Source organism: Ostrea edulis, chromosome 5 (genome assembly GCF_947568905.1).
Source record: "Ostrea edulis chromosome 5, xbOstEdul1.1, whole genome shotgun sequence".
NCBI classification, from domain to species: domain Eukaryota; kingdom Metazoa; phylum Mollusca; class Bivalvia; order Ostreida; family Ostreidae; genus Ostrea; species Ostrea edulis.
The window spans coordinates 12,441,494-12,465,984 of NC_079168.1; the positions used below are offsets into that span (position 1 = coordinate 12,441,494).

The 24,491-nt window shown below is 36.3% G+C and overlaps 2 protein-coding genes across 4 annotated transcripts in view; both read left to right on the forward strand.

Annotated features, from left to right (window-relative positions):
- LOC125652703 (uncharacterized) overlaps positions 1–6,503 on the forward strand; it is a 15,981-nt gene extending 9,478 nt beyond the window's left edge. Inside the window, exons 5-6 of one of the 2 annotated variants that reach the window (XM_048882064.2) lie at positions 4,201–4,298; positions 4,438–6,503. In XM_048882064.2, coding sequence (XP_048738021.2) covers positions 4,201–4,287 — 87 coding nt within the window. In that variant the 3' untranslated portion in view covers positions 4,288–4,298; positions 4,438–6,503. Of the gene's footprint in view, positions 1–4,200 lie in introns of both variants that reach the window. The other variant, XM_056166749.1, reaches the window with a different exon arrangement.
- Positions 6,504–7,394: 891 nt separating this feature from the next.
- LOC125652702 (DNA replication complex GINS protein PSF1-like) lies at positions 7,395–20,023 on the forward strand. Of its 2 annotated transcripts, XM_048882061.2 has the most exons (7): positions 7,401–7,582; positions 8,546–8,610; positions 12,029–12,124; positions 13,109–13,199; positions 16,286–16,402; positions 17,951–18,025; positions 19,446–20,023. In XM_048882061.2, the coding sequence occupies exons 1-7, from the start codon at positions 7,508–7,510 to the stop codon at positions 19,512–19,514; spliced, it is 588 nt and encodes a 195-aa protein (XP_048738018.1). In that variant the 5' UTR covers positions 7,401–7,507; the 3' UTR covers positions 19,515–20,023. The 2 variants fall into 2 exon arrangements, with proteins under 2 accessions (XP_048738019.1, XP_048738018.1); XM_048882062.2 differs by lacking the exon at positions 16,286–16,402 and having other exon boundaries at positions 7,395–7,582.
- The last annotated feature ends 4,468 nt before the right edge of the window (positions 20,024–24,491 follow it).

Sequence of the window (24,491 nt, forward strand, 5' to 3'; positions counted from 1 at the left end):
CGTTCACACGGATGCGCATTAATCATGGAAGTCAGATTCGTGGTAGGGATGTGCATTAAATTTTACTTCGCATTAAATTTGATGCGAAGTAAAATAATGCACATTAAATTAATTTGAATTAAATAGCGTTCACACGACGGTAATATTTAATGCGAAGTAAACTAATGCTCATTAAATTCGTATGCATCTCTATTAAAGGGTGCGCAAAATAAATTACAAGAATAGACTATATTATTGAAAATTATTTTTTATAGATATTTTAATGAATATTGTGTATAATGTACATGTACACTGTAACTGATCTACACACAAGGAGTTTTGTCGTGTTTATTTATATTTCCTAAGAAATTACTTGTTATTTCCTCTGACGACCAGCATTCACTCTAGACAATGTATTGCTTCTTCATGGGCACAATTTAAAAAACCTTGGAACGTCCCTTTCACCATTCCGCTGACTACTGTTGTGACGTAATTTTTAATTACTAATACGTATTATAAGTCTACTATGGCGTCATAAGGTATAAAAAACATGAACAATGAGCGGCATATTTGTTTTTGAAAATGTAAAAAAGAAAATCATATTATCACTATTTTAAAACATTTTTGTCGTATTTAAAAGCAATTCCTTCCACATGTATGCCTATGCAGAGCACAGATTTACGTCTGACAATATCTAATGACATGCTGTTTGTACATGTTTTTTAGTGATTAATATCATTTTCATTAGTTTTTCGCACAAAACTAACATTAATATATATAGCTGACCATGGGTATGATGCATGTAAATTAATGCGCATTAAAATCTCCATGTGAACGCGGTTAAGATTTAATTCACATTAACTTATGTTTAATGCAAATTAAATTCTTCGTGTGAACAAGGCATTAGGTGTTACTACTGGTTTGCTGGGATAATCAATGCTATGGTTCAGAAGGATCCATATACCCAAGTATGTACCTAGTTAGTATTCTATTGTTCTTTCTTACTCTCATGTATATGTAACCGTCATGTATTTAAATCAAAACACACTGGTGGTTCGGGTTCTAAAGTTCTTTATTGTGATATCCTAATTCTGGAGGATGATCTAAAAATATGTAAAATACATGTAATTAAGTTCTCTCTCACTCTATCATTCACACTTTTAGTTATATTAAAATAATGATTACAAAATATTTATAAATTAATGTAATAGATAAGAATTTACCAATAGAGTAAATTTCTCTTACCGTAAACTCGGAAGAACAGAAACTGCAGTAAAACTTAGTTTCTTTGATGTGACAATATGTGAATAATAAGTCACTCAGTCCGGGTATGGAGTGTTGCTGGGTTAGTTTCTGGACTTGGCGCGAATCTTGCTTATATAGCACCAAACCAGTAAAACAACTCACAAGATACTCACAACTACACACAAACCATACTGACCTTTCACACTTCTCTCTCTACCAATCAGCGTTCATCCCTATGAATATGAATGAAATGAAACGACTTACGATGAAATCAGTAACGTAATGAAATTATATTAGTATGTTAAATATGAATTATTTCATCCTGTGACATATAATACTCCCAGCCAATCACATCCATTGTTTGAAAACTGACACCTGTGCAATATCATTATAATACTGCTCTATTGTTATCACACTAACCCTCATAGAAGGCAGAGTTAGTGTTGGGTAGAGTTCAAATGTGTCGATACGTCATAAGAATTGAAACTCTCACCGTTCAGTTGCAACTTGTGTAACCCAATTTTAAACCTGAGTACAAAATGAAGTTGCCCTAAATGATCTGGCCTTACTAGGGTTTTGTGAAGATTGAGGTAAATTTTTAGATGAACTCATCTTAGATTACTAATCATGCTAACCGTGGCTTGTAGATAAAGATTGGTCTTGTTTAATAACCTTATGATGATAACTGGCATTTATAGAGTTCCTGGTTTACGAAAAAATAATCTGGACTCACTAGCTAGAGTTTTTAATTTTTTTAATTGACCCTGATTAGAGAACTATTTGAACTTGATCTGAATCTTGTTATACATGTATAAATAAGTGAAGGCCTGGGGGCAGGGGCAGGATGTTTTGCCAAGGGGGGTCCAACCAAACTGAAGTTGGTTGACATTTGATTTTGATATAATTTTATTTTAATTATAAGAAGTCCCCTACATTGTACAGGTTGTGAATATTTTCTGGGTGTTTGTGTTAATGTTAATACCTCAACATACCACTGTGTAAGTCGCAGCACATCTTAGCTGTAACCAACAGTCATGTAATGTTAACATTACTACTAGTAAGTTATTTACATTATATGTACATACAAACAAATTCCATCGTATCTACTCTATGTCATAATAAAAAGGGTCTTTCTCTTTGCCAGAAGTAAAATAATTTTTGAAGAATACCAGGTACTGTTGCATTGTACATGGCACAATTGCCCTAGGGGGTTTCCTGACCCCCCTCCCCCTTTCGATCCACCCATGATTTACTTATACCTACTTGCCCTCTTTGAGTGTAGGCCTCCTGCTAGATTCCTCCAAGCCTCTCTATCCTATGCTGTTTGTTCCAGTTGTTTCTATGACATTCTTAAACATCTGATGTCAGTCTCCTCCCTCTGTCAGACGTTTCTTGGCCTAATTCCCCTTACACTTCTCTAGCGGGGTCCAGGATAGGGCCTGTCAATTGGTATTGGTCTCTGGCTTGCACAAAGTGTGCCCAATCCATCTCCATCTTCTGTTTGTGAGATTTTCCTCTATATATTGACTTGTACTCTTGTTTCCTCTATTGTGAGTTACATTGTCTTCTGCCGAAGTTCTTTGCTGTTAATTATGTTGGGCCATCTAAGGAGGATTCTTCTCAGACAGGTATCTATAAATGTTTGGATCCTGTTTGTTTTTGTTACAGTTGTCCTCCATGTTTCTGATCCCCAGAGCAGTACAACCTTAACGTTACTGTTAAAAAGTCTAGCTGAAGTTCCTTTGATTTCCAAGTGTGTTCAGTTGTAAAAATGCTGTTCTGGCCTTTCCAATTAACATCTGAATCTGTGCCTCCCTTTCTCTCAAGTAAATACTTCCAATATGAATGAAATTCTTCAACTTCTTCTATTTTAAATCTTTTCTTCAATGTTTGTAGGAGCATTTGACGTGTTTGGTCCTTGTGTCTTTGTTCTGTTATTTTCAGACTTGCTTGTGCTGATATTTCTGCTACCATGTTCAGCTTCTCCTGCAGTTGGACATAAGTATGTGACAGGAGCGTCAGGTCATCTGCAAAATGCAGATCATCCAGCTAGGTCCAAGGTCTCCACTGATTTCCGTTCCTGCTTTTGTGGATGATCTCATAATCAATTGCAAGCAGGAACAGGAAGGGTGACATCCTTGTCGAATGCCTCCTTGTCGAATGCCTCTGTGAGCTGTTACCACATTGTCTCTCTGTCCACACTGTCAAATGCTTTCTCATAGTCTATGAAACTTATGCTTAGGGAAGAATTTCATTCCACATACTGTTCAATAATGATGCATAGAGTTTCTATCTGGCTCAAACAAGATTTGTTTTTGTGAAAGCCAGATTGTCATCAGCTTCTTTTCTCATTCTGTTTAGTATAATTCTGTTCTTCTTTAGAATGTTTAGAAGATACCTCTATAAGTGGTATAACTATTTGGGTTTCCTGATCAGATACCCTCTTTCCATTCCCCGAGGTCGAGGTACATGTATAAGTGGTATACCCCTCATTCCATTCCCGAGGTATGGTTTCTTTTCTTTGGAAAGATTGGGTACAGCATGTCTAACTCACTGTCCAAGTCTAGACTTTTATCAGTACTTTTCAGTACCAACAGTATTTAACTCCGCACATATCACAGTGCAAACCACAGCATTTCTCAGCATCAACAGACTTTCTCATCACCAAGAATAAAATATCAGTAATTATCATTATCAACAGCACAGTAAACTAATTATCAGCAGAAATTGACACTCTCAGTAGTTTTTCCTTCCAGTAGTGTCTGCTTTCAGTGCCTCTGCTGGAGTGTTATCTAGGCCTGCTCACTTACCATATCTTGCCAATGGGTGTTTATCTGAAAAAAGAAATCCATCCGGAAGCTTACTATAAAGGTGTTTTGGTAGATCCTAGTCGTGCCTTGCTGGTACCAGTAATCTGTTCTTTCATCGAGACAAGCTAACACAGTGTGTTTAATATGTGAACTTCTTTTGTTGCAGAAATCCAGATTAAAGATGGAAGACCTAATATCCATTTATCAGAAAGTACAGAAGAATTTAGAGTTTACATCTGAAATGAAAAGCTGACCCAGGACATTGTAGGGGTTAATATGCACAATGTTAAAGATTGAAATCATTTTATTCTACATATACTGTAAAATTAACAATGATGTGGACTCATTTATTTTCATGGTAGATAATTTTCATTGATAACAGAAATGTCTTACATATTGGCAGATTGGTTAATACTACAGAACTACAAGCACTGGAGTATCACTGAGTATAATAAATCACTCCACAGTATACCAGAAAAGCTCTTATTTACACAGGGTGTAACGTATCGTAAACAATTTTCAGTGTTCAGTATTAGGGGGGGGGGGGGGGATATGTATGTGGTAATGTGTATTGCCACTATAGATAGTCTACATGGTAGAGATTTGGAAATAGGTTATTTCCCATCAGAAAAAGTTTGACCGCAACAATATGCTGTGTACATAAAAGGTTTTGTTTGTGTCAGTCAGATGCTCTGAAGATATGTTTTCCCATTTTATTTTGTGAATTATTTGTTTTACTATTGGTTTCTTTTTTATGTAAACTTGACTTATAACTCTCATCATGTATGTCCATCCTCTGATATTCACTCCACTTTTTATACTGTATACATCTTTTTTGTTTATACTTTGTAATTGAATATGTATTATGCTGATGAGCCGTAAGGCTTAAAGCCATGCAATAAACAATACAATACAATACTTGTACATGTACAACCCGAGATTTGGCCAATTCATCCATGTTGTCGATCCTTAATTAGCTGACCACCGATGTCCTTGATTTTAATTTGGAATAACTTACTTTAACATTGATTGCATAGTGAATTGATTAAGTGGCGTATTTTTGTATTTATTAAGTAGAAATTGTATCACATCTAGACAATAACTGTAGAAAACAATGCTCATTTACATACCTACTTGTATTTACATTTCATTCCTGAAAGTTACACTTTTATCATGTTGTTCGCCCTGTAAATGGTGTCCCCTCTCCACTAAACAAATCACCTTTGCAGTACTTATTTTGAAGGCTTTTTTATTACCAGAAATATATTCGGTAAATGAATGTGACGAATTCCTGAATCATTAAACAGAGATGGTGTCCATCTCTATTGCCCTTTGATTATGTTAACGATATGCAATGTGTTTGTTTTTCACAAATTTGTTGATGATTGACATTGTGTTAAATTCTCCATCCTTTGTCAGGAATTGGTATTTAGATCTGCAGTATCACTGTCATTTACACACAGCATGAAAAGGATCATCTAGAGTCCTTAAAAGGGATTTGTGGAATTTATTATTTGTGGGTTTTTTTTCCAGAATGGGATATTTGTACGTTATAAGATGATCACATTAACGGCAATATCAATACATACATTGTAATATTGGAATCTACCGTATAAGTGGTATTTTTAGTGGGACACAAAAGCAATTTCTCCATAAGATATGGGTATATAACTATATATTTAGCGAGAGCTAATTTTAGCAATTTTATAATTCCAAGAAAGATAACTATTACCTCCGATATGGAATAAATATTAGCGATAATGAATTTTAGTGATCCTCAACACGGTCGCTAATAATGTCAAAATTAAATACTCGGTAAAAATTCTACTTATACGATATCGATGCCAAAGCATATGTGTGAGAGCAATTTGGGATAAAAGGGTGGGTGGGGGAGAAAGAAGAGAAGTGGTTGGAAGAGGGAGAGTAAACGAAATGGAAGACGAAGGGTGAGAAAAATAAAAAGGAGAGTAGAGGGATGGCAGGAGTAGTGACAACCCCAACCCCCAGTCTACCCTCTAATGTACCTCAGGGATAATGCAGTTCTTTAAACATTTTTCTGGCATTTATTGAAAACATCTTCTCATGTCTTATACTGTATTCTTGGTTTGATAGATGCTTTTTTGTAGTACATGTACAAAATCATGCACCATAATTATTACAAGGATTTTTATTACAATTTTCATCTGGTCTTTCTTTTATTTTGTGCCTTTAATGATGTCTTTAAGCTGATAATACAGATCCTGTACAATTATGCCACTAAATAAAACAATTAATCAGTAGCTGGCTTTTTTGTTGTTGTGCAAAATGTGCATTAAAATAGGAAATATAATTATATAAAGTGTATTTTTAGAATCTCTTCTTGATAAGATTACTTTGTTTCTGTTATATTTGGTCGTAGTTGTGCATTATGTCCTCAAATTTAATTCTGTGTTCACATTTGAATTACTGTTAATAAATCTATGAGTTTTCTTTGAATTTTTAATTTAAAGAAGAAATAATTATGAAACTGTTTAGAATTAATGATGCACTATTGAATGATCATGGCTGGTTTCTGTTTTAATTTTAAAATGTGAGGAAATCTACATGACCTGGCTGAAATCAACAGAAAAGTTGATTAATTGATGATATTTGTTTTTTCATTTCATTGCACTATATGTCAACATACAACATGTTCTTTACACACCGATTCTGACTACGGATTACGTAATCGTTTATCTGATCAAGATAAAAGGCTCGTGTAAGGTGGGTGTGACCGGTGGACAGGGGTGCTTACGTCTAGGCACCCGATTCCACCTCTGGTGTGTCTAGGGGTTTGTGTTTGCCCAATTCTCAACCACAGGGTTTTGACACAATCTGAGCAAAGTGGTATATATGGTATGGTCTATATGTATATACCAGTTTGTTCAGATTGTGTCAAAACCGAGTCTGTGCTCTTAACTTTGTATATATATTCCTTACAGGAGTTCAAGATGATTGATCATTGTTCGTTATCTTCACCTTTTCGTAACAGTACATATTTTGACTTGCATATTGACTACAAAAATATTCAGGAAATTTTATTGTGATTAGTTTGTGCACAGGATGATATTTGTGTCAAGTTCCTGTGCTTACCAAGTTTATGAAACATGAACTACATTATGCATCAACTCTCATCATTCGACAAAAATGTTGAATAATCTCTAACCAGAGTTGTCATTCCTCCCTTCACATTAAAAACGAAAGAAAAGAAACGCAATGAAAGAGAAATAAAAAATAACAAAAAGTACCGGCAGCACAAAACCCCCCCCCCCCCCCCCCCCCCCCCCCCAAAAAAGAAAGAAAAAAAACCCATTCGAATCCAAATTCGAACGACTTGTCCATACTCGGATGGCAAGTTGTGAAATCATCGACCATTGGATAGATTGAACCTATCATTTACGCGGAAACAGTTGTAACGATGAAGATGGCGGGAAAAATGTAAACAAATAAAGGAAATGCTGGCAGAAAAGGCACTAGAACTCCTTCGAGAATTACAAAGGACTTTAGATGGATCTCTACCGCCATATAATGTTGGTTTTAACAAAACCTAGTTGATTCCTATATCATTTATGTAGCATTTGTAGTAAAGCAGTACAATAGCTAACTTTGTAAACCCGGCGCAGCTTTTCGATAATCGATCGTTAAATTCAATGCATCGGATCGTCTAGAAAGGGTATCGTCCCACCCCTAGACATTATGATGATGAAGTATACCTCCTTAAACTTTTTAACCATCATAAGATTTTCATGATTTCCCCGATTTTCACCCTAATATCTAAAATCCCATGGTTACAGAGCTGAAACTGCAAGAATTTTGTTGTTGTTGCTGTTTTTCGCCACAAGAAGAATGCTTATATTTTGAATTTCACACAGAATTAGATGAGAACAATGCCAGTATCAGGGTATGCTAAGACAGATTAGGCGTTTGTGTGGGGAAATTGTTGGTGAAAAAACACTTCTTATTCTCTTGTACCATGTGTACTGTTGAACCAGATGAGAAGACCAGAATGCTTGAAAACATTTGTTCTGTATGCCCCAATCACCCGGGTGTCAGAAACTTGTCAGGTTGCTTAACAAACAGGACATACAATGTTTTGATCTTGATTTGCTATTTGATGTCTGTGAATAATCAACTCTCTATACATGTACGTACCTGGAATGCATAGGCATATTGCATGTTCCCTTAGATGAATTGTCTATAATATCTAACACATCTTTGTAAGCGAATCAGACACTTGGCTAGCGAAGGTAATCATAGGAAAAGAATTTGGCAATGTCTATATAGAATACAACAATGTTCTAAAGGTCACATTTTGAATATTAAGCAAAATTTTGTACATCACATTTTATTAATATTCCATTAATGGAATAGCTATACCTGTAATGAATCCCTACACTTGGATATAGAAAGAAAGCACCAGGTAGTCAGAAGCAGAACATAAGATGATAAAACGCCGATATGAATAACAATAGTATATTATTCATGTTTTGCAGGAGGATGCCATCAGGCTGATTCTTGAGGAAATGAAGGCACTTTTTGAACAGAATCAGAAAGATGTGTAAGTGTCTATATATAATACACTGTAAGCATAGTCTATGGAGGTAAATCCCCAGGACTTATGAGTTGTTATTTATATTCATGATATTAATAGATGTGATGTAACACCACAGATTCAATGCCAATTAAATTCTAGAAGGGCCTTGCTGTTTGCTTCCTGATTTTTTTGTTTGTTTTGTACATGGCTGCGAGAAAACATGCCCCTATGACAAAAGTATTGCAGTATTTTGATACCCAATATAATAACTAATAAGTATGTGATTAACTAATATTGTACATTTTTTGCATAGGTCTGTTAGATGAGGTTTAAAGTGAAAAATGTATTTTCTCACAAGAGATCAATGTCACTTATTTTAAACTTCAATGAATATTGAAAATAATCAGCAGGTCCTCCGAATTTCTGTAAAATACTGAATATGACTTCATTTATATCTAAATGGAATTGTCAGTTACCTTTGTTTTAAAAACCTTGAGTTGGCATACTAACAATTTACTCCTACAGAACCTCGTTTAATGTGCCTTGGGTGAAGCGGATTCAAGTTTGTTCAAATGAGGGACAATGCCCTTCTCCAAGGGGAGATAATACCGAAAATACACTGACAAATTTTTAAAATCTTCTCCAGAACCAGTAGGTCAATTTCAACCAAACTTGGTACAAAGGATCCCTGGGTGAAGGGGATTCAAATTTGTTCAAATAAAGGGCCATGCCCCTTCAATGGGAGGTAATCACACAAGAATGCAAAAATGGTGGGAACATTTAATAATCTTCTCAAGAACCACTGGGCCAGTACTAGTTCAAATTTACAGGGTAGCTTCCTGACGTAATGAAGATTCAAGTTTATTAAAATCATGGCCCCTGGGGGTAAGTTGGGGCCACAATAGGGGATCAAAGGGAAAAACTTTCAAGAACCACAGGACCAGAAAATTTCACATTTACTTGGAAGTTTTCTGACATAGTGCAGATTCAGTTTGTTAAAATCATGGCCTCTGAAAGTAGGGTAGGGCCACAATAGGGGATCTATGTTTCACATGCGAATATATAGGGAAAATCTTTGAATATGGGTCAAGATGACTCAGGTGAGCAATGTGGCCCATGGGCCTCTTGTTTTATTACTTTTTAGCTCACCTGAACCGAAGGTTCAAGTGAGCTATTCTGATCACATTTTGTCCGGTGTCCGTCTGTCTGTAAACTTTTCACATTTTCGACTTCTTCTCCAGAACCACTGGGCCAATTTCAACCTAACTTGACCAAAAGCATCCTTGGGTGAAGGGCTTTCAAGTTTGTTCAAATGAAGGGCCATGTCCCTTTCAAAGGGGAGATAATCACAAAAATGCAAAAATAGGGTGGGGTCATTTAAAAATCTTCTTCTCAAGAACCACTGGGCCAGAAGAGCTGAAATTTACCTGAAAGCTTCCAGACATATTACAGATTCAAGTTTGTTCAAATCATGGGTCCCTGGGGTTGGATGGGGCCACAATAGGGGATCAAAGTTTTACATACAAATATATAGGAAAAATCTTTAAAAATCTTCTCAAGAACCACTAAGCCAGAAAAGTTGATTTTTACATGAAAACTTTCTGACATAGTGCAGATTCAAGTTTGTTCAAATCATGGCCCCCGGGGATAAGATGGGGCCCCAAGGGGGGGGGATCAAAGTTTTACATACAAATATATAGGGAAAATCTTTAAAAATCTTCTTCTCAAGAACCACTAAGCCAGAAAAGCTGATTTTTACATGAAAACTTTCTGACATAGTGCAGATTCAAGTTTGTTCAAATCATGGCCCCCGGGGATAAGATGGGGCCCCAAGGGGGGATCAAAGTTTTACACACAAATATATAGGGAAAAACTTTAAAAATCTTCTTCTCAAGAACCACTAAGCCAGAAAAGCTAAGATTTACATGAAAACTTTCTGACATAGTGCAGATTCAAGTTTGTTCAAATCATGGCCCCCGGGGATAAGATGGGGCCCCAAGGGGGGGATCAAAGTTTTACACACAAATATATAGGGAAAAACTTTAAAAATCTTCTTCTCAAGAACCACTAAGCCAGAAAAGCTGAGATTTACATGAAAACTTTCTGACATAGTGCAGATTCAAGTTTGTTCAAATCATGGCCCCCGGGGATAAGATGGGGCCCCAAGGGGGGGATCAAAGTTTTACACACAAATATATAGGGAAAAACTTTAAAAATCTTCTTCTCAAGAACCACTAAGCCAGAAAAGCTGAGATTTACATGAAAACTTTCTGACATAGTGCAGATTCAAGTTTGTTCAAATCATGGCCCCCGGGGATAAGATGGGGCCCCAAGGGGGGGATCAAAGTTTTACACACAAATATATAGGGAAAAACTTTAAAAATCTTCTTCTCAAGAACCACTAAGCCAGAAAAGCTGAGATTTACATGAAAACTTTCTGACATAGTGCAGATTCAAGTTTGTTCAAATCATGGCCCCCGGGGATAAGATGGGGCCCCAAGGGGGGGATCAAAGTTTTACACACAAATATATAGGGAAAAACTTTAAAAATCTTCTTCTCAAGAACCACTAAGCCAGAAAAGCTGAGATTTACATGAAAGCTTCTTGACATAATGCAGATTCAAGTTTGTTCAAATCATGGGCTCTGGGGGTTGGATGGGGCCACAATAGGGGATCAAAGTTTTACATACAAATATGTAGGAAAAATCTTTTTCTCAAGAACCACTGAGCCAGAAAAGCTGATTTTTACATGAAAACTTACTGACGTAGTGCAGATTCAAGTTTCCTCAAATCATGGGCTCCGGGGGTAGGATGGGACCACAAGGGGGATCAAAGTTTTACATACAAATATATAGTTAAAATCTTTTTCTCAATAACCACTGAGTCAGAAAAGCTGATATTTACAAGAAAACTTTCTGACATAGTGCAGATTCAAGTTTGTTCAAATCATGGTCCCCGGGGGGTAGGATGGGGCCACAAGTGGGGGGGGGGGGGGTCAAAGTTTTACATACAAATATAGAAAAAAGCTTTAAAAGAACCATTGGGCCAAAGAAGTTGACATTTACATGAAAGCTTTCTGACATAGTGTAGATTCAAGTTTGCAAAGGGTAGTTTGGGCCATAATAGGGACCAAGGTTTTACATGCAAATATATATGGAAAGTCTTCAGATATGGGCCAAGGTGACTCAGGTGAGCGATGTGGCCCATGGGCCTCTTGTTTTCCAAACTTCATCATGAACTGACACTTGACCATTTCACTTTGGCGTGGGTGTCCAACATTAGATATTTCACATCCTGTATGGAGCTATTCACAGAATCATGTGATGCAGATTTATCCATTAAATCTTATCAATTACATGTATGTCTGAAGTGGAGGTTATAAATCATATTGCCATACATTAAAAAAATCAGAATAAGAATTGTATAATCATATTTTATTTAGGAGTGCTACTGTTGCTGGAGAAAATGGTTTGTTTTCTGGTGTACAGTTGAGACATTCTGCTTTAGAGCGCAACAAAAGGTGCCTTCTTGCTTACTTGTAAGTATGAGAAATGAAGTCTAATGGCAGTAATGCAGACCTGTTCTAAATAAAAGAATCCAACATTTTTAAGTTTGAGCAATGTTCTCAAACCAAGTTCTAATGTGATTTCCTTATGAAAGGTGAAGATAACAAACAGTAATCAATTTCATAACTCCTATAAGCAATACAAAATAGAGAGTTGGGCAAACACCCCTGGACAGGGATCAGGTGCCTAGTTGTCACAGTTGTCACCCTGCACATGAGGGAGACATCATGAATTGTCTCCCTTCACGTGACCAGGCCTCCACCAATAAAATTTACTGTATTATTCTGAAGGATAATAATAAGCAATATAGCTGACATCACAATGACACGTGGATCAGTACAACTGACATCACAATGCCATGCTATGCAATACAGCTGACATCACACATTGCCACACTGACTTATACAGTTGACATCACAATGCGACATTAAGTATCACAGCTGACTTCACAGTGTCATTTCAATCAGTATGCAATTTCTAAAGTATTACCATAAAGTACTGTGTGTGTTGCACACACATACAGCACAACTAACACTGGAATAAATTTCATGAAGAAAAAAAACCCACCTTAGGCTTCTGAAATGACAAGTATTGTACTTTATTAATTTATAATTCGTAACTGCAAACAAGCTGTTATAAAACGTGTCAGGTTTGACATCTTTTGTGCTTTATAGCAGCAGTTTGTTTGCAGTCAAATGACATCAGCTGCTGTTATTAATACAATAGATGTCGAAAATAAACATTTTAGAGTCCCTTTAAAAGAGAGAAGAAAACTTAAACACATATACAACTTAATCAAACTTGTCTTATTCAGTGAAATATTGTAAAAATATGATAGCTAAACAGTGGGATATTTGACAAAATTTGTAATAGCACAACACATACAGTATGCGTACATCAGCTTTATAGAATCGTACTTAAATGAAATATTTGAAGTTTACTTTTTCTTTCTCCAGATACAACAGATTAGAGCACATGAAAAAGATGAGATGGGAGTTTGGTAGTGTACTGCCTCCTGAGGTCAAATTCAACATGTGTGAGCCGGAGGTAGGTCGGACTTCTCTCTTTATCATTCTTTTTCTACAGTCCTTCCTGTGTTAATATCCTTAAAGAGGGAAAACCCTAACTATCTATATTTATATTGTACAGTAAAACACGGTTATAGTAAATCTCCTTACAGTAAAACATGGTTATAGTAAATCTCCGTACAGTAAAACACGGTTATAGTAAATCTCCTTACAGTAAAACACGGTTATAGTAAATCTCCTTACAGTAAAACATGGTTATAGTAAATCTCCTTACAGTAAAACATGGTTATAGTAAATCTTCAGGGTCAGTGAAAAACAATTCATTGTAACCAAACTTTGTTATATATAATAAAAGTTTTGTTATTTTTCTCTCATAGGGGAATAAATATCACTTTGCGATAGGCGTGAATTTGTTATAAGTGTGTTCATTATAAGTGTGTTTTACTGTATATGATCACTCTCTCTCTCTCAGCCCTTTCTGTAACATTAACCTTGGACATAACATTTAAACTACACAGGTTCTAAGACAGAGATTTCATACTTCAAATGAAATGTCAAGGACAAAGCTAATGTGACTGATATAAGCCAAGACTATTATTAAGGTCAAATACATGTTTCACGAACACATCTTGTTTCTTCTTTCTTCGACCACTCAGATCACAAGGGTTATGATTTGATTGAATACAAAGTAGTATGGTTTTATTTTTTGCCATACATTTTATAATCTTGTTTTACTTGACCCTTTTATACCACTTACAGCAATTGGAGATATTTATTTGAAGCCAGTCATTTGCTTAGCTGTAATGTCAGTGAATGCACAATTTTGTCCCATACTTCAGCAAAAGTGGGGCACATTATTCTGGCTCTCTATCCGTCCATCTGTCTGGATTCTGGATGATTTTTAAAAGGCTATTCCAGTTTTAGCATTGCATTTTTATTTTAAAAGTCTATGACTACAAGATGGCCTCTATTGTTACATGCCATCAAAGAAAGGACGTATTATGATATGGCTCTGTCCGGACCTGGTAGGCAAAATGCAAAATGAACTGAAGCTCCAGGATCTTACAACTGGGTGCATTTGATTACCATGATGAGAGAAAGATGCCTATTGTTTTTCAAGGTCAAAGTCATTGTATCAGTTAATAGGAAAACCTTGTAGGTAAAATACAGACTGCAGTGCTCCAAGTTGCGAGTAAAACAGTCGCATTTGCGACAAGAAAATCGATTTTGCGACTAGAGATTATATTAAGTAGCAATTTTGCGAGTGGAAAAAAATTGGGCATCCAGTAAAATTTTGTAATCGGGATCGGAAGTCTGAATAAATATTTTTCAGTCTTGGTCAAAACAGCGTTTGAAAGCAATCAAGATGACGGGGAAACGAGGGTTAAAGCACTTTGGATTTATCAGTAGTAAAAAGTAGAAGCCTCGGCCTAGTACATGTAACGAAGAAATTAAAAAATCACACGGAGAAAGTTCTGCATTTAAAGACGTAGCTGTGTCTAAAGAAAAATGCAAAAGTAAAGAAAAAACCCCAGTCCTAATGGCTGAAGAAATTTTCGTGGTTGATATTCAGAGATTGCAAAATGTTTTGCAGAATTTGTGAGGCCAATCAGCCAGCAACTTCCACCATTTATGGACACCCATTGTCCGATTTCACCACGACCTGGTGTACATCTTTCAAATGTGGAAGTGTGACTATTCACGATAACAGTAAGAGACATGTCTTTGTCCGTGACTATATTATCAGCAGTAAGTCGAGCGGGGCAACTGTTACTGATAATTTTCAGACAATTACAAACTCGGGATGTAGTGTTCTTATTGATGCTGGTACCGATTGTTCAGCAAAAGATCCAACAGAAGTAGAAGCTCTTATTCGCTTAAGCAGTGAAGGTCCACTTATTGAGGACTTTAACATGTTTAAAGCAAATCCCTGTGTGGATCACTGGGTTTTCTTCCCCAGAAGCATATTGTAAAATATACAGGGTGGCCAAATGCAATACCAGATTGCCAGAGTAAATACTTGACTTGTTAGCATCAGCATGTTTCACAGCACATTTCTATTCAGTTTAAAAATAAAACAAACAAAACGCATTCATGGGTGAAGATTTTTTTAACTTGAAAGATATTCAAATTAAAAAAAACCCAAACTTGTAGGTCTTATTTACAAAATCTTTTACCATTTCAAGTAGAAATGTTGAACATGGCAACTAGAAATTTGAAAATGGCGACCAGAAATATTTCTAGGTCGCCATTTCGCGACCTGATAGCAGATGTGACTTGGAGCACTGGACTGAACTATTGAGGCTAGGACCGTCAAACTCGGTATGCATACTCCTCATGCCAAGTGGAGAACGTCTTTTGTTCTCCAAGGTCGAGGTCGTAGTATCACTTAGTAGGAAAACCTTGTAAGGCAGGATACAAACTGAACCGATGGGAATAGGACTTTCAGACTTGGTACACAGACACCTTATTCCAAGCAAAAGATGTCTATTTTTCTCAAGGTCAAAGGTTAAGGTTGTACTATCACTCAATAGAAAAACCTGGTTTTTGTTATGAATACAAGTATTGCCCTGAAATTTTGTCACAACCCTCCCTCTTGAAGAAATACAGTTAGTTCACATTTCAACTTGATTGGTTCACTGTGACCTATTTTAAGGCTAAAAATAGGTCAAATAGTTTTCTCTACTTTTTCTCATCATGGATAGATATTGCACTGAAGGTCTTACAGGTGTATGTTGTGACTTTTGTGGTACTCTTGTTTTTTGAGGTTGGAAGATTAAGGTCACCGGTTCACGAATCTTAAGACATAGTTCTCAATGATATCTCCAATATTAATTGAGCTTTAACAATAAAACTTCATATGAAGAGTTCGACTATCACTCATAAGATTTAAAGATCTAGGTCACCAGCTCACATCCATTAGGTATCAAAGTTCTCCCTGTTCGATATCTCTGATATTTTAACACACTTCGCAAGAAGTCTATATAGAATGATCTTCCTTCTTCTTCTTCTTTTTTTTTTTTTATTTTTTACAAAAAAAGTTCAAATGAAATAAATAAACCTTGAAGATTGGGGACATAAATTTACTGAATTTGTTTGTTTCAGATCCAATGGTTTAGCAAGTACAATAAGATGCTTGCTAATTACATGAGGTCTATAGGTGGAGAGGGTGGCTTAGATCTCACACAGGACCTCAAACCTCCAAAGACTCTCTACATAGAGGTAATACAGAGATTCATTAAAAAAAACTCTACATAGAGGTGAATAGAGGTCCATGTAGAAAACTCTACATAGAGATAACAGAGATCCATTTAGAAAACTGTACATAGAGTTAATAGAGAGTAAATATGAATTCTAGTATAACAAGAGACCCATGGGCCACATCGCTCACCTGAGTCACCTTGGCCCATATCTGAAAACTTTCGATATATATTTGCATGTAAAACCTTAATCCCTATTATGGCCCCAACCTACCCCTGGAGGCCATGGTTTTTGCAAACTTGAATATACACTATGTCAGAAAGCTTTCATGTAAATGTCAACTTCTTTGGCCCAATGGTTCTTGAGAAGAAGATTTTTCAAGATTTCCCCTATATTTGTATGTAAAACTTTGCTCCCCTATTCTGGCCCCATCCTACCCCCGGGGGCCATGATTTGAACTTAAATCTGCACTATGTTAGGAAGCTTTCATGTAATTATCAGCTATTCTGGCTAAGTGGTTCTTGAAAAAAAAGATTTTTAAAGATTTTCCCTATATATTTGTATGCAAAACTATGATCTTCCCTTGTGGCCCCATCCTATCCCTGGGGGCCATGATTTGAACAAACTTGAATCTGCATTATGTCAGAAAGCTTTCATGTAAATCTCAGCTTTTCTGGCTCAGTGGTTCTTGAGAAGAATATTTTTAAAGATTTTCCCTTTATATTTGAATGTAAAGATTTAATCCCCTATTGTGGCCCCATCCAACCCCCGGGGGACCATGATTTGAATTAACTTGAATCTGCATTATGTCAGGAAGCTTTCATGTAAATATAAGATTTTCTGGTTCAGTGGTTCTTGAGAAGAATATTTTTAAAAGATTTATCCTATATATTAGTATGTAAAACTTTGATCCCCTATTGTGGCCCCATCCAACCCCTGGGAGCCATGATTTGAACAAACTTGAATCTGCACTATGTCAGGAAGCTTTCCTGTAAATTTCAGCTTTTCTGGCCCAGTGGTTTTTGAGAAGAAGATTTTTAAATGACCCCACCCAATTTTTGCATTTTTGATTTTGTGATTATCTCCCCTTTGAAAGAGACCCTTTATTTGAACAAACTTGAAAGCCCTTCACCCAAGGATGCTTTGTGGCAAGTTTGGTTGAAATTGGCCCAGCGGTTCTTGAGAAGTCGAAAATGTGAAAAGTTTACGACTATGACAGACAACGGACAAATTTTGATAAGAAAAGTTCACTTGAGCCTTTGACTCAGGTGAGCTAAAAACTTGAATTAGGTTTTGACCATCATGCGTATCATTTTAATGGATGCTGGATTTTGCCATAATAACCATTGAACACTCACTGCTATGGCCATGTCTAGGTCAAAATTTGTGGCACTTCACCTGTAGCTGGTGCTCTGTACATGACTTAAATGCGCTGATAATTGGGTTAGAGGAATGGAATGAGAGGAGGGAGGCAAAAGAAGTGGAGAGAATAATTTCCAACTCACCATCTCAAAAATTACAGAGCAGAATTGTATTTTTAATATGGTATATTGTTTATTTACTTTGAAGGTACGATGTTTAATGGACCATGGTGAATTTGAAACACAAGATGGAAACATTCTTTTGTTGAAGAAAAACAGTCAGGTATATGTACATTGTGATATATGTAGATACACATCACATACCATGTGCTACACAGGGATATTGCATACCGTATATACTCGCCTATAAATTGGATTTTTGGGAGTTAAATTTTGGTCCAAAACTCATGCCCGACTTATAGGAGTGTCCTAAGAAGATTAGTTTTTATACGCCCTTCTTTAGACGGGACGTATTATGGTACAGCGATGTCTGTACGTCCGTCCGTTCGGGGTTTTCTCTTTATAATTTCATTTCCCTTTCACATATCATGCTGAAACTTGCTGTGTAGCTTCTTTGTGGGTCACTCTAAATCATACTGCAATTTTGATCCATTTCGACCTTTTTTCCAGGAGTTTTGCCCTTTTATTTGGAAATTATTATTATATGGAGGGTATATGATTTGTCCGTCCTACTCCTCCCAGTTTTCAAGCGAGAGCCTTCTTATTTTCTACAATTTTTGAGAAAATTACAGGTTGTTGAACATTAGTCTATTTGGAAATTAATATTCTATGGAGGGTACATAATTTGTCTGCCCAACTCCTCCCACAGTTTTCAAGTGAGGACCTTCTTATTTTGTGGAGTGTTTGTATAGGTACTGAAGATGTGCATGTGGGATGGATTTTAATTTTCTACAATTTTTGAGAAAATTACAGGTTGTTGAACTTAGTCTATTTGGAAATTAATATTCTGTGGAGGGTACATAATTGTCCGCCCAACTCCTCCCACAGTTTTCAAGTGAGGACCTTCTTATTTTGTGGAGTGTTTGTATGGGTATTGAAGATGTGCATCTGGGGAAGGATTTTGATTTTCTTCCATTTTTGAAAAAATTACAGGTTGTTGAACTCAGTCCATTTTGAGGAAATCTCGGTTTTTAAGCTAAGACCCTTTGTTCATATGAAAGTTTGTTCCAAGAAAAACACAATATGTAAGCATTTCACGGGCATATTATGTACCATGTGCAGTACTCTTGTTTCTGGATGGCGTAATGTGTAGCCTAGTAGTTTTTAAACAACAAAAACATGGACGAAATAAACAAAATAGTAACTGTTTAATTTGATGTCATATCTCAAAACATAATTATTGGAACACGGATATGTACGTAAGAGTATTGATATGAAATTCATTTGTTGGGAGAAAAATATCAAATATCGGCGCATTCCTCAAAATATTATTTGAAACACAGGTAAAAACATTAGAGCATTGATTTGAAATTGCCAACCGACTCTTGAAAATTAAGTTGGACCGACTTCAATGGTAATTCCCTCCTAAATAACCTAAAAACTAAACAACTGACTTATAGGCAAATGAACTTATAGGCGAGTATATACGGTAATCTTGTTGTGTATGTTTCGCCGAGAGTATAGTCAATGTAAGGGATCATTTGAATCATCTTGGTGTACATAAATGTTAATTTGATTTTCAGCATTTCATGTTGAGATCGGAGTGCGAGCATTTAATTCGACAAGGAATATTGGAGCACATTGTGCACTAGATAAACTGAGCGACCACAGCCTGTAGACATTTAATCTCGCAGGGAATACTGGAGCACATTGTTCACTACAGAAACTGTCAGCGGGACCACAGCCTCTAAACGTGGAAAATTATATTCGACAACATCAGTTGAAAGAGTGACAAAATCTTGATGCACAGCAAATTCAAAGTTGAAATATTTTAATATGTTCAAGTCCAGCATTTCTGAACAGCACAGCATGTGCCTTGACAAGATAATGAACTAGTTTATTAAATGTGATATAAAGTTTGAAATTATATACGAGTACCATGTGGTTCTGTCAAAGACTACTTACTTAATTTGTAGTGTCTGAATAAGAAATGGATGCCTGCTGGACCCCGTGTATGTCAATATTATGCACTATCAACAATCTGTGATATTATACATGTATATGCTGGGTACTGGAACAGAATATTTTTAAAACAGATGTAATTTATTTGTTTTTAATGTATCTACATATAAATTAAATTAACATTAATAACCCTGTCACATTTTGTACTCTGTGTACATTTTGTGGAGAAGTGGGCGGGTTGCAATCTTAATTAAAATCAGATCCTAAGATATGTTCACAATCGCTACAATAGTATGCGGCGCGGATCTAAAAAGTCTGATTTTAATTAGATTGGGATGGGTTGTAACCTTGCAGTACGATAGCAAGGTAACTTGAACATATAATGTTTAGATTTCCAAACTTTGTTGTATTTTGGAAGACTGATCCTTTAATAAGGTATATATATGTAGACAACCAATTGATATTTCAAAAAAACTTTCAAAGTCTTAACCCTTGGACATATAATTGGCAAGTTTTCTGAACATTTTGTATCTTGGATAGATAAACATGTACCATTGAAATTCAACAGTTATTGAACTGGTATATCTAGTTTAGCAGAGTTACAGCCCTTGGACAGTTAGGTACACTCCACCAGGCCCTGAAGAAGTATAGTTTAGCTAATTTAAAATCCCTACTTATTTCGTTTTTATATTCTGGTCGAAGATGGGACATATGGTATGGCGGCATCCGTCTGTCCGGACCTTGTAAGCAGGATAGAAACCGAACCCTAAGCTCCAGGATATTACAACTTGGTATATTTGATCACCATGATGAGAGGAATATCCTTATTGTTTTTCAAGGTCAGAAGTCAAAGATCGTAGCTAACCTTGTAGGCAGAATACAAAACAAACCGTAAGTTCCAGATATTGCAACTTGGTACATGTTTTTCAAGGTTAGAGGTCAAAGTATCACTTAGTAGGAAAACCTTGTAGGCAGATACAAACTGAACCCGTCAGCTTCAGGATATTGCAACTTGATACATTTGATCACCATATCTTTGATCGATTGATTGATGTTTTCCGCCACACTCAACAATTTTTCAGTTATATGGTGGCGCCCAGTTTTTTATTGGAAGAGAGAACCCAGATACAATGTACCTGGGAAGAGACCACCGACCTTCCGAAAGTAAACTGGAAAACTTTCTCACTTACAGGCGTGAGCAGGATTCGAACCCACGCCGACAGAGGTGAGAGGCCATGTGATTTTGTCAAGAACCACAGGGCCAGGAAAGTACAAATTTACATGAAAGCTTCCCGACATAGTGCAAATTAAAGTTTGTTAAAATCATGGCCCCGGGGTAAGATGGGGCTTCAATAGGAGATCAAAGTTTTAAATACAAATATATAGGGAAAATCTTCTCAAGAACCACTGGGCCACGAAAGTTTACATTTATATAACAACTTCCTGACAGTGCAGATTTAAGTTTGTTAAAATTGTGGCCCTAGGGGGTAGGGTGGGGCAACAATAGGGGATCAAAGTTTTACATACAAATATATAGGGAGAATCATTAAAAATCTTCTGATGAAGAATCACATGGCCAGAAAGATTAACATGAAACTTCATGACAGTGCAGATTCCAGTTTGTTAAAAATCATGTTCCCCTGGGGGAAGGTTGGGGCCACAAAAGCAGTCAAAGTTTTACATGCTAATATATAGGGGAAATCTTTAAATATGGGCCAAGGCAACTCAGATAAGCGATGTGACCCATGGGCCTCTTTTTAGCTCACCTGAACCGAAGGTTCAAGTGAGCTTTTCTGATCACATTTTGTCCGTCGTCCGTCCGTCTGTAAACTTTTCACATTTTGGACTTCTTCTCCGGAACCACTGGGCCAATTTCAACCAACCTGGGCCAAAAGCATCCTTGGGTGAAGGGCTTTCAAGTTTGTTCAAATGAAGGGCCATGTCTCTTTCAAAGGGGAGATAATCACAAAAATAAGGTGGGGTCACTTAAAAATCTTCTTAAGAACCACTGGGCCAGAAGAGCTGAAATTTACCTGAAAGCTTCCTGACATAATGCAGATTCAAGTTTGTTCAAATCATGGGGGCCCCTGGGGTTGGATGGGGCCACAATAGGGGATCAAAGTTTTACATTCAAATATATAGGAAAAATCTTTAAAAATCTTCTTCTCAAGAACCACTAAGCCAGAAAAGCTGATATTTACATGAAAGCTTTCTAACATAGTGCAGATTTAAGTTTGTTCAAATCATGGCCCCCGGGGGTGGGGCCACAATAGGGGATCAAAATTTTACATAGAAATATATAGGGAAAATCTTTAAAAATCTTCTTCTTATGAGCCAGAAGAGCTGAAATTTACATGAAAGCTTCCTGACATAGTGCAGATTAAAGTTTGTAAAAATCATGGCCTCCAGGGGTAGGTTGGGGTCACAATATGGACTAAGGTTTTACATGCAAATATATATGGAAAGTCTTCAGATATGGGCCAAGGTAACTCGGGTGTTTAAAATTAATCCTGACCTATTCAATATTTCATGATCTTTCATATTTATTATATAGATTTCTAATAGCAAGCCCTTTCATTTGATACCATGATTTATATGACCTTCTCCCAGAACAGGAAGGTCGTGTCAGTCATATTGGTGTTGAGGCAACCCCATGTAATTTGAATTCATGTTCAGTTAACAATATGTCAGGACCCATTGGAATTTGTCATGGGCATAAAGATTGAAAAAAAAATCTTTAAAGGTGGCTCATTACATTAAAATTTTATTTAATGGCTCATTTAAACACCTTGTATGAAGAATGATTTGACCATTGAAAGAGTGATACAAGCTTTCAATTTTTTTGTTTTATTCCCCCCCCCCCCCCATCACCATGAAATAGTTTTTTAAAAGTAGGTTAAACCCCAAGGCCACACCAGCCTAGGGTCAATTACATTGCAATACATTACAGTTACGTAGAAAATTTGACATTACCATTACCCCCATTTTGAAATTGAATGCATTACATTACACATAACATATTGATATTAAATAAATGACAGAAAAATTATTTCTTAATATTGATTCATGAATTTTTTAAAAAGTATACAGTAATACAAGCATACAAAATAATGTTAGGAAACACATCCAAGTTATTTATTGCATTTGGTTGTCATCAAGATTTCATCTTTCAGAGAACATCTGTCTGGTCTTTTTGTTCACAAGATTTAAAAGTCAATCACTAATATGATGAATTAATCTAAACCTCCAAAATATCAAGTATTTTAAGTAATGTAAATGTAATGTGCATTACAGTATATTTTCTACAAGTAATGCATTACATTAACATTACTTGTGATGCCAGAGTGGCCCATTACACTGAAAAATGGATGTCATTACACTACAATTATCCCAGGCCTGGGCCACAGTTAAAATTTTTACATCATGTCACAAGGGATGTGCATATGAAATCCCCATCACTCATATTATTCAAGTTATGATCAAGGTTAGTTTCAGACAGACATATAGTTATAGGGATATAAAAATCTTGAATGCACACAACTTGGGGTAAATTTGGATTTGATTTATTGTGACCCTGCTACTTTTATATCTTTCTTTATTCTCATATAAACTTTGACCCCTTACTGCGGCCCCACCCTCACCAGGAACCATGATTTTTACAAACTGCAGGCTTTCAAGTGACATTTTGCAAAGAATAAGGGCCATTTTTAGGGCAAAATTATCACACAAAAAAAGGACCTCTTTTAGGATTTTTAGACAAAAATAAGGGTTAAATTTACAAATCAATTGGAAAGAAAAAATGTTTTACTCACCATTTGCAAGAGCAATAATACAAAAAACTAATTACCTACTCAGAAGATCATACCAGTGGTCATCAACAGCCATATTCGGCATTCAGCACAAACCACGATATAATTCAGGTGGACTCCCATTGCTCACAATCAATGCTGAATATAGCTGATAACCATCAAGATGTCTTCTGAGATGTACATTTAATCAACATATTCATTTTCTGAAAGACTAAATTTAATAAATTTCAACACTTCAAATTTATCTAAACTTTGAAAATGTAGGAATTTCAACAAAAAACTAGGGCTATTTTAGGATTCTAAAGCTTAAATAAGGAAAATAAGGGCTGTTGTAGAAAAATAAGGGCCCGCTTGAAAGCCTGAAACTGGAATCTGTACTGTTAGGAAGCTTTCATGTAAATTTCCACTGCTCTGGTCCAGTGATTCTCGAGAAGATTTCCCCTCAGCATGTAAAACTCCGATCTTCTATTGTGGCCCCACCCTACCCCTGGGGGCAGGTTGTATGATTTGAAGAAAAAAACCTTGAATCAACACTCGACACTATCAGGATGCTTTAAAGTATATTTCAACTTTTCTGGTCCAGTGGTTTTTGAAAAGAGTTTTGAACCCCATCCTATTTTGCCTTTTCTTGCACGATTATCAACACGTTGACAGGAGCATGACCCTTCATCCAAACTAACTTTAATCCCCTTCATCCAAGGAGGATTAGTGCCAAGTTTGATTGAAATTGGCTCAGAGGTTCGAGAGAAGGAAGGTGGAAAGTTTACAGACAGGCAAAAGGTGAGCTAAAGTCCCGAAAACTGCTAGTGCACATGACTAAAGGCAGGACCCAATGAATAAAGGGGTATTTCAATTGCC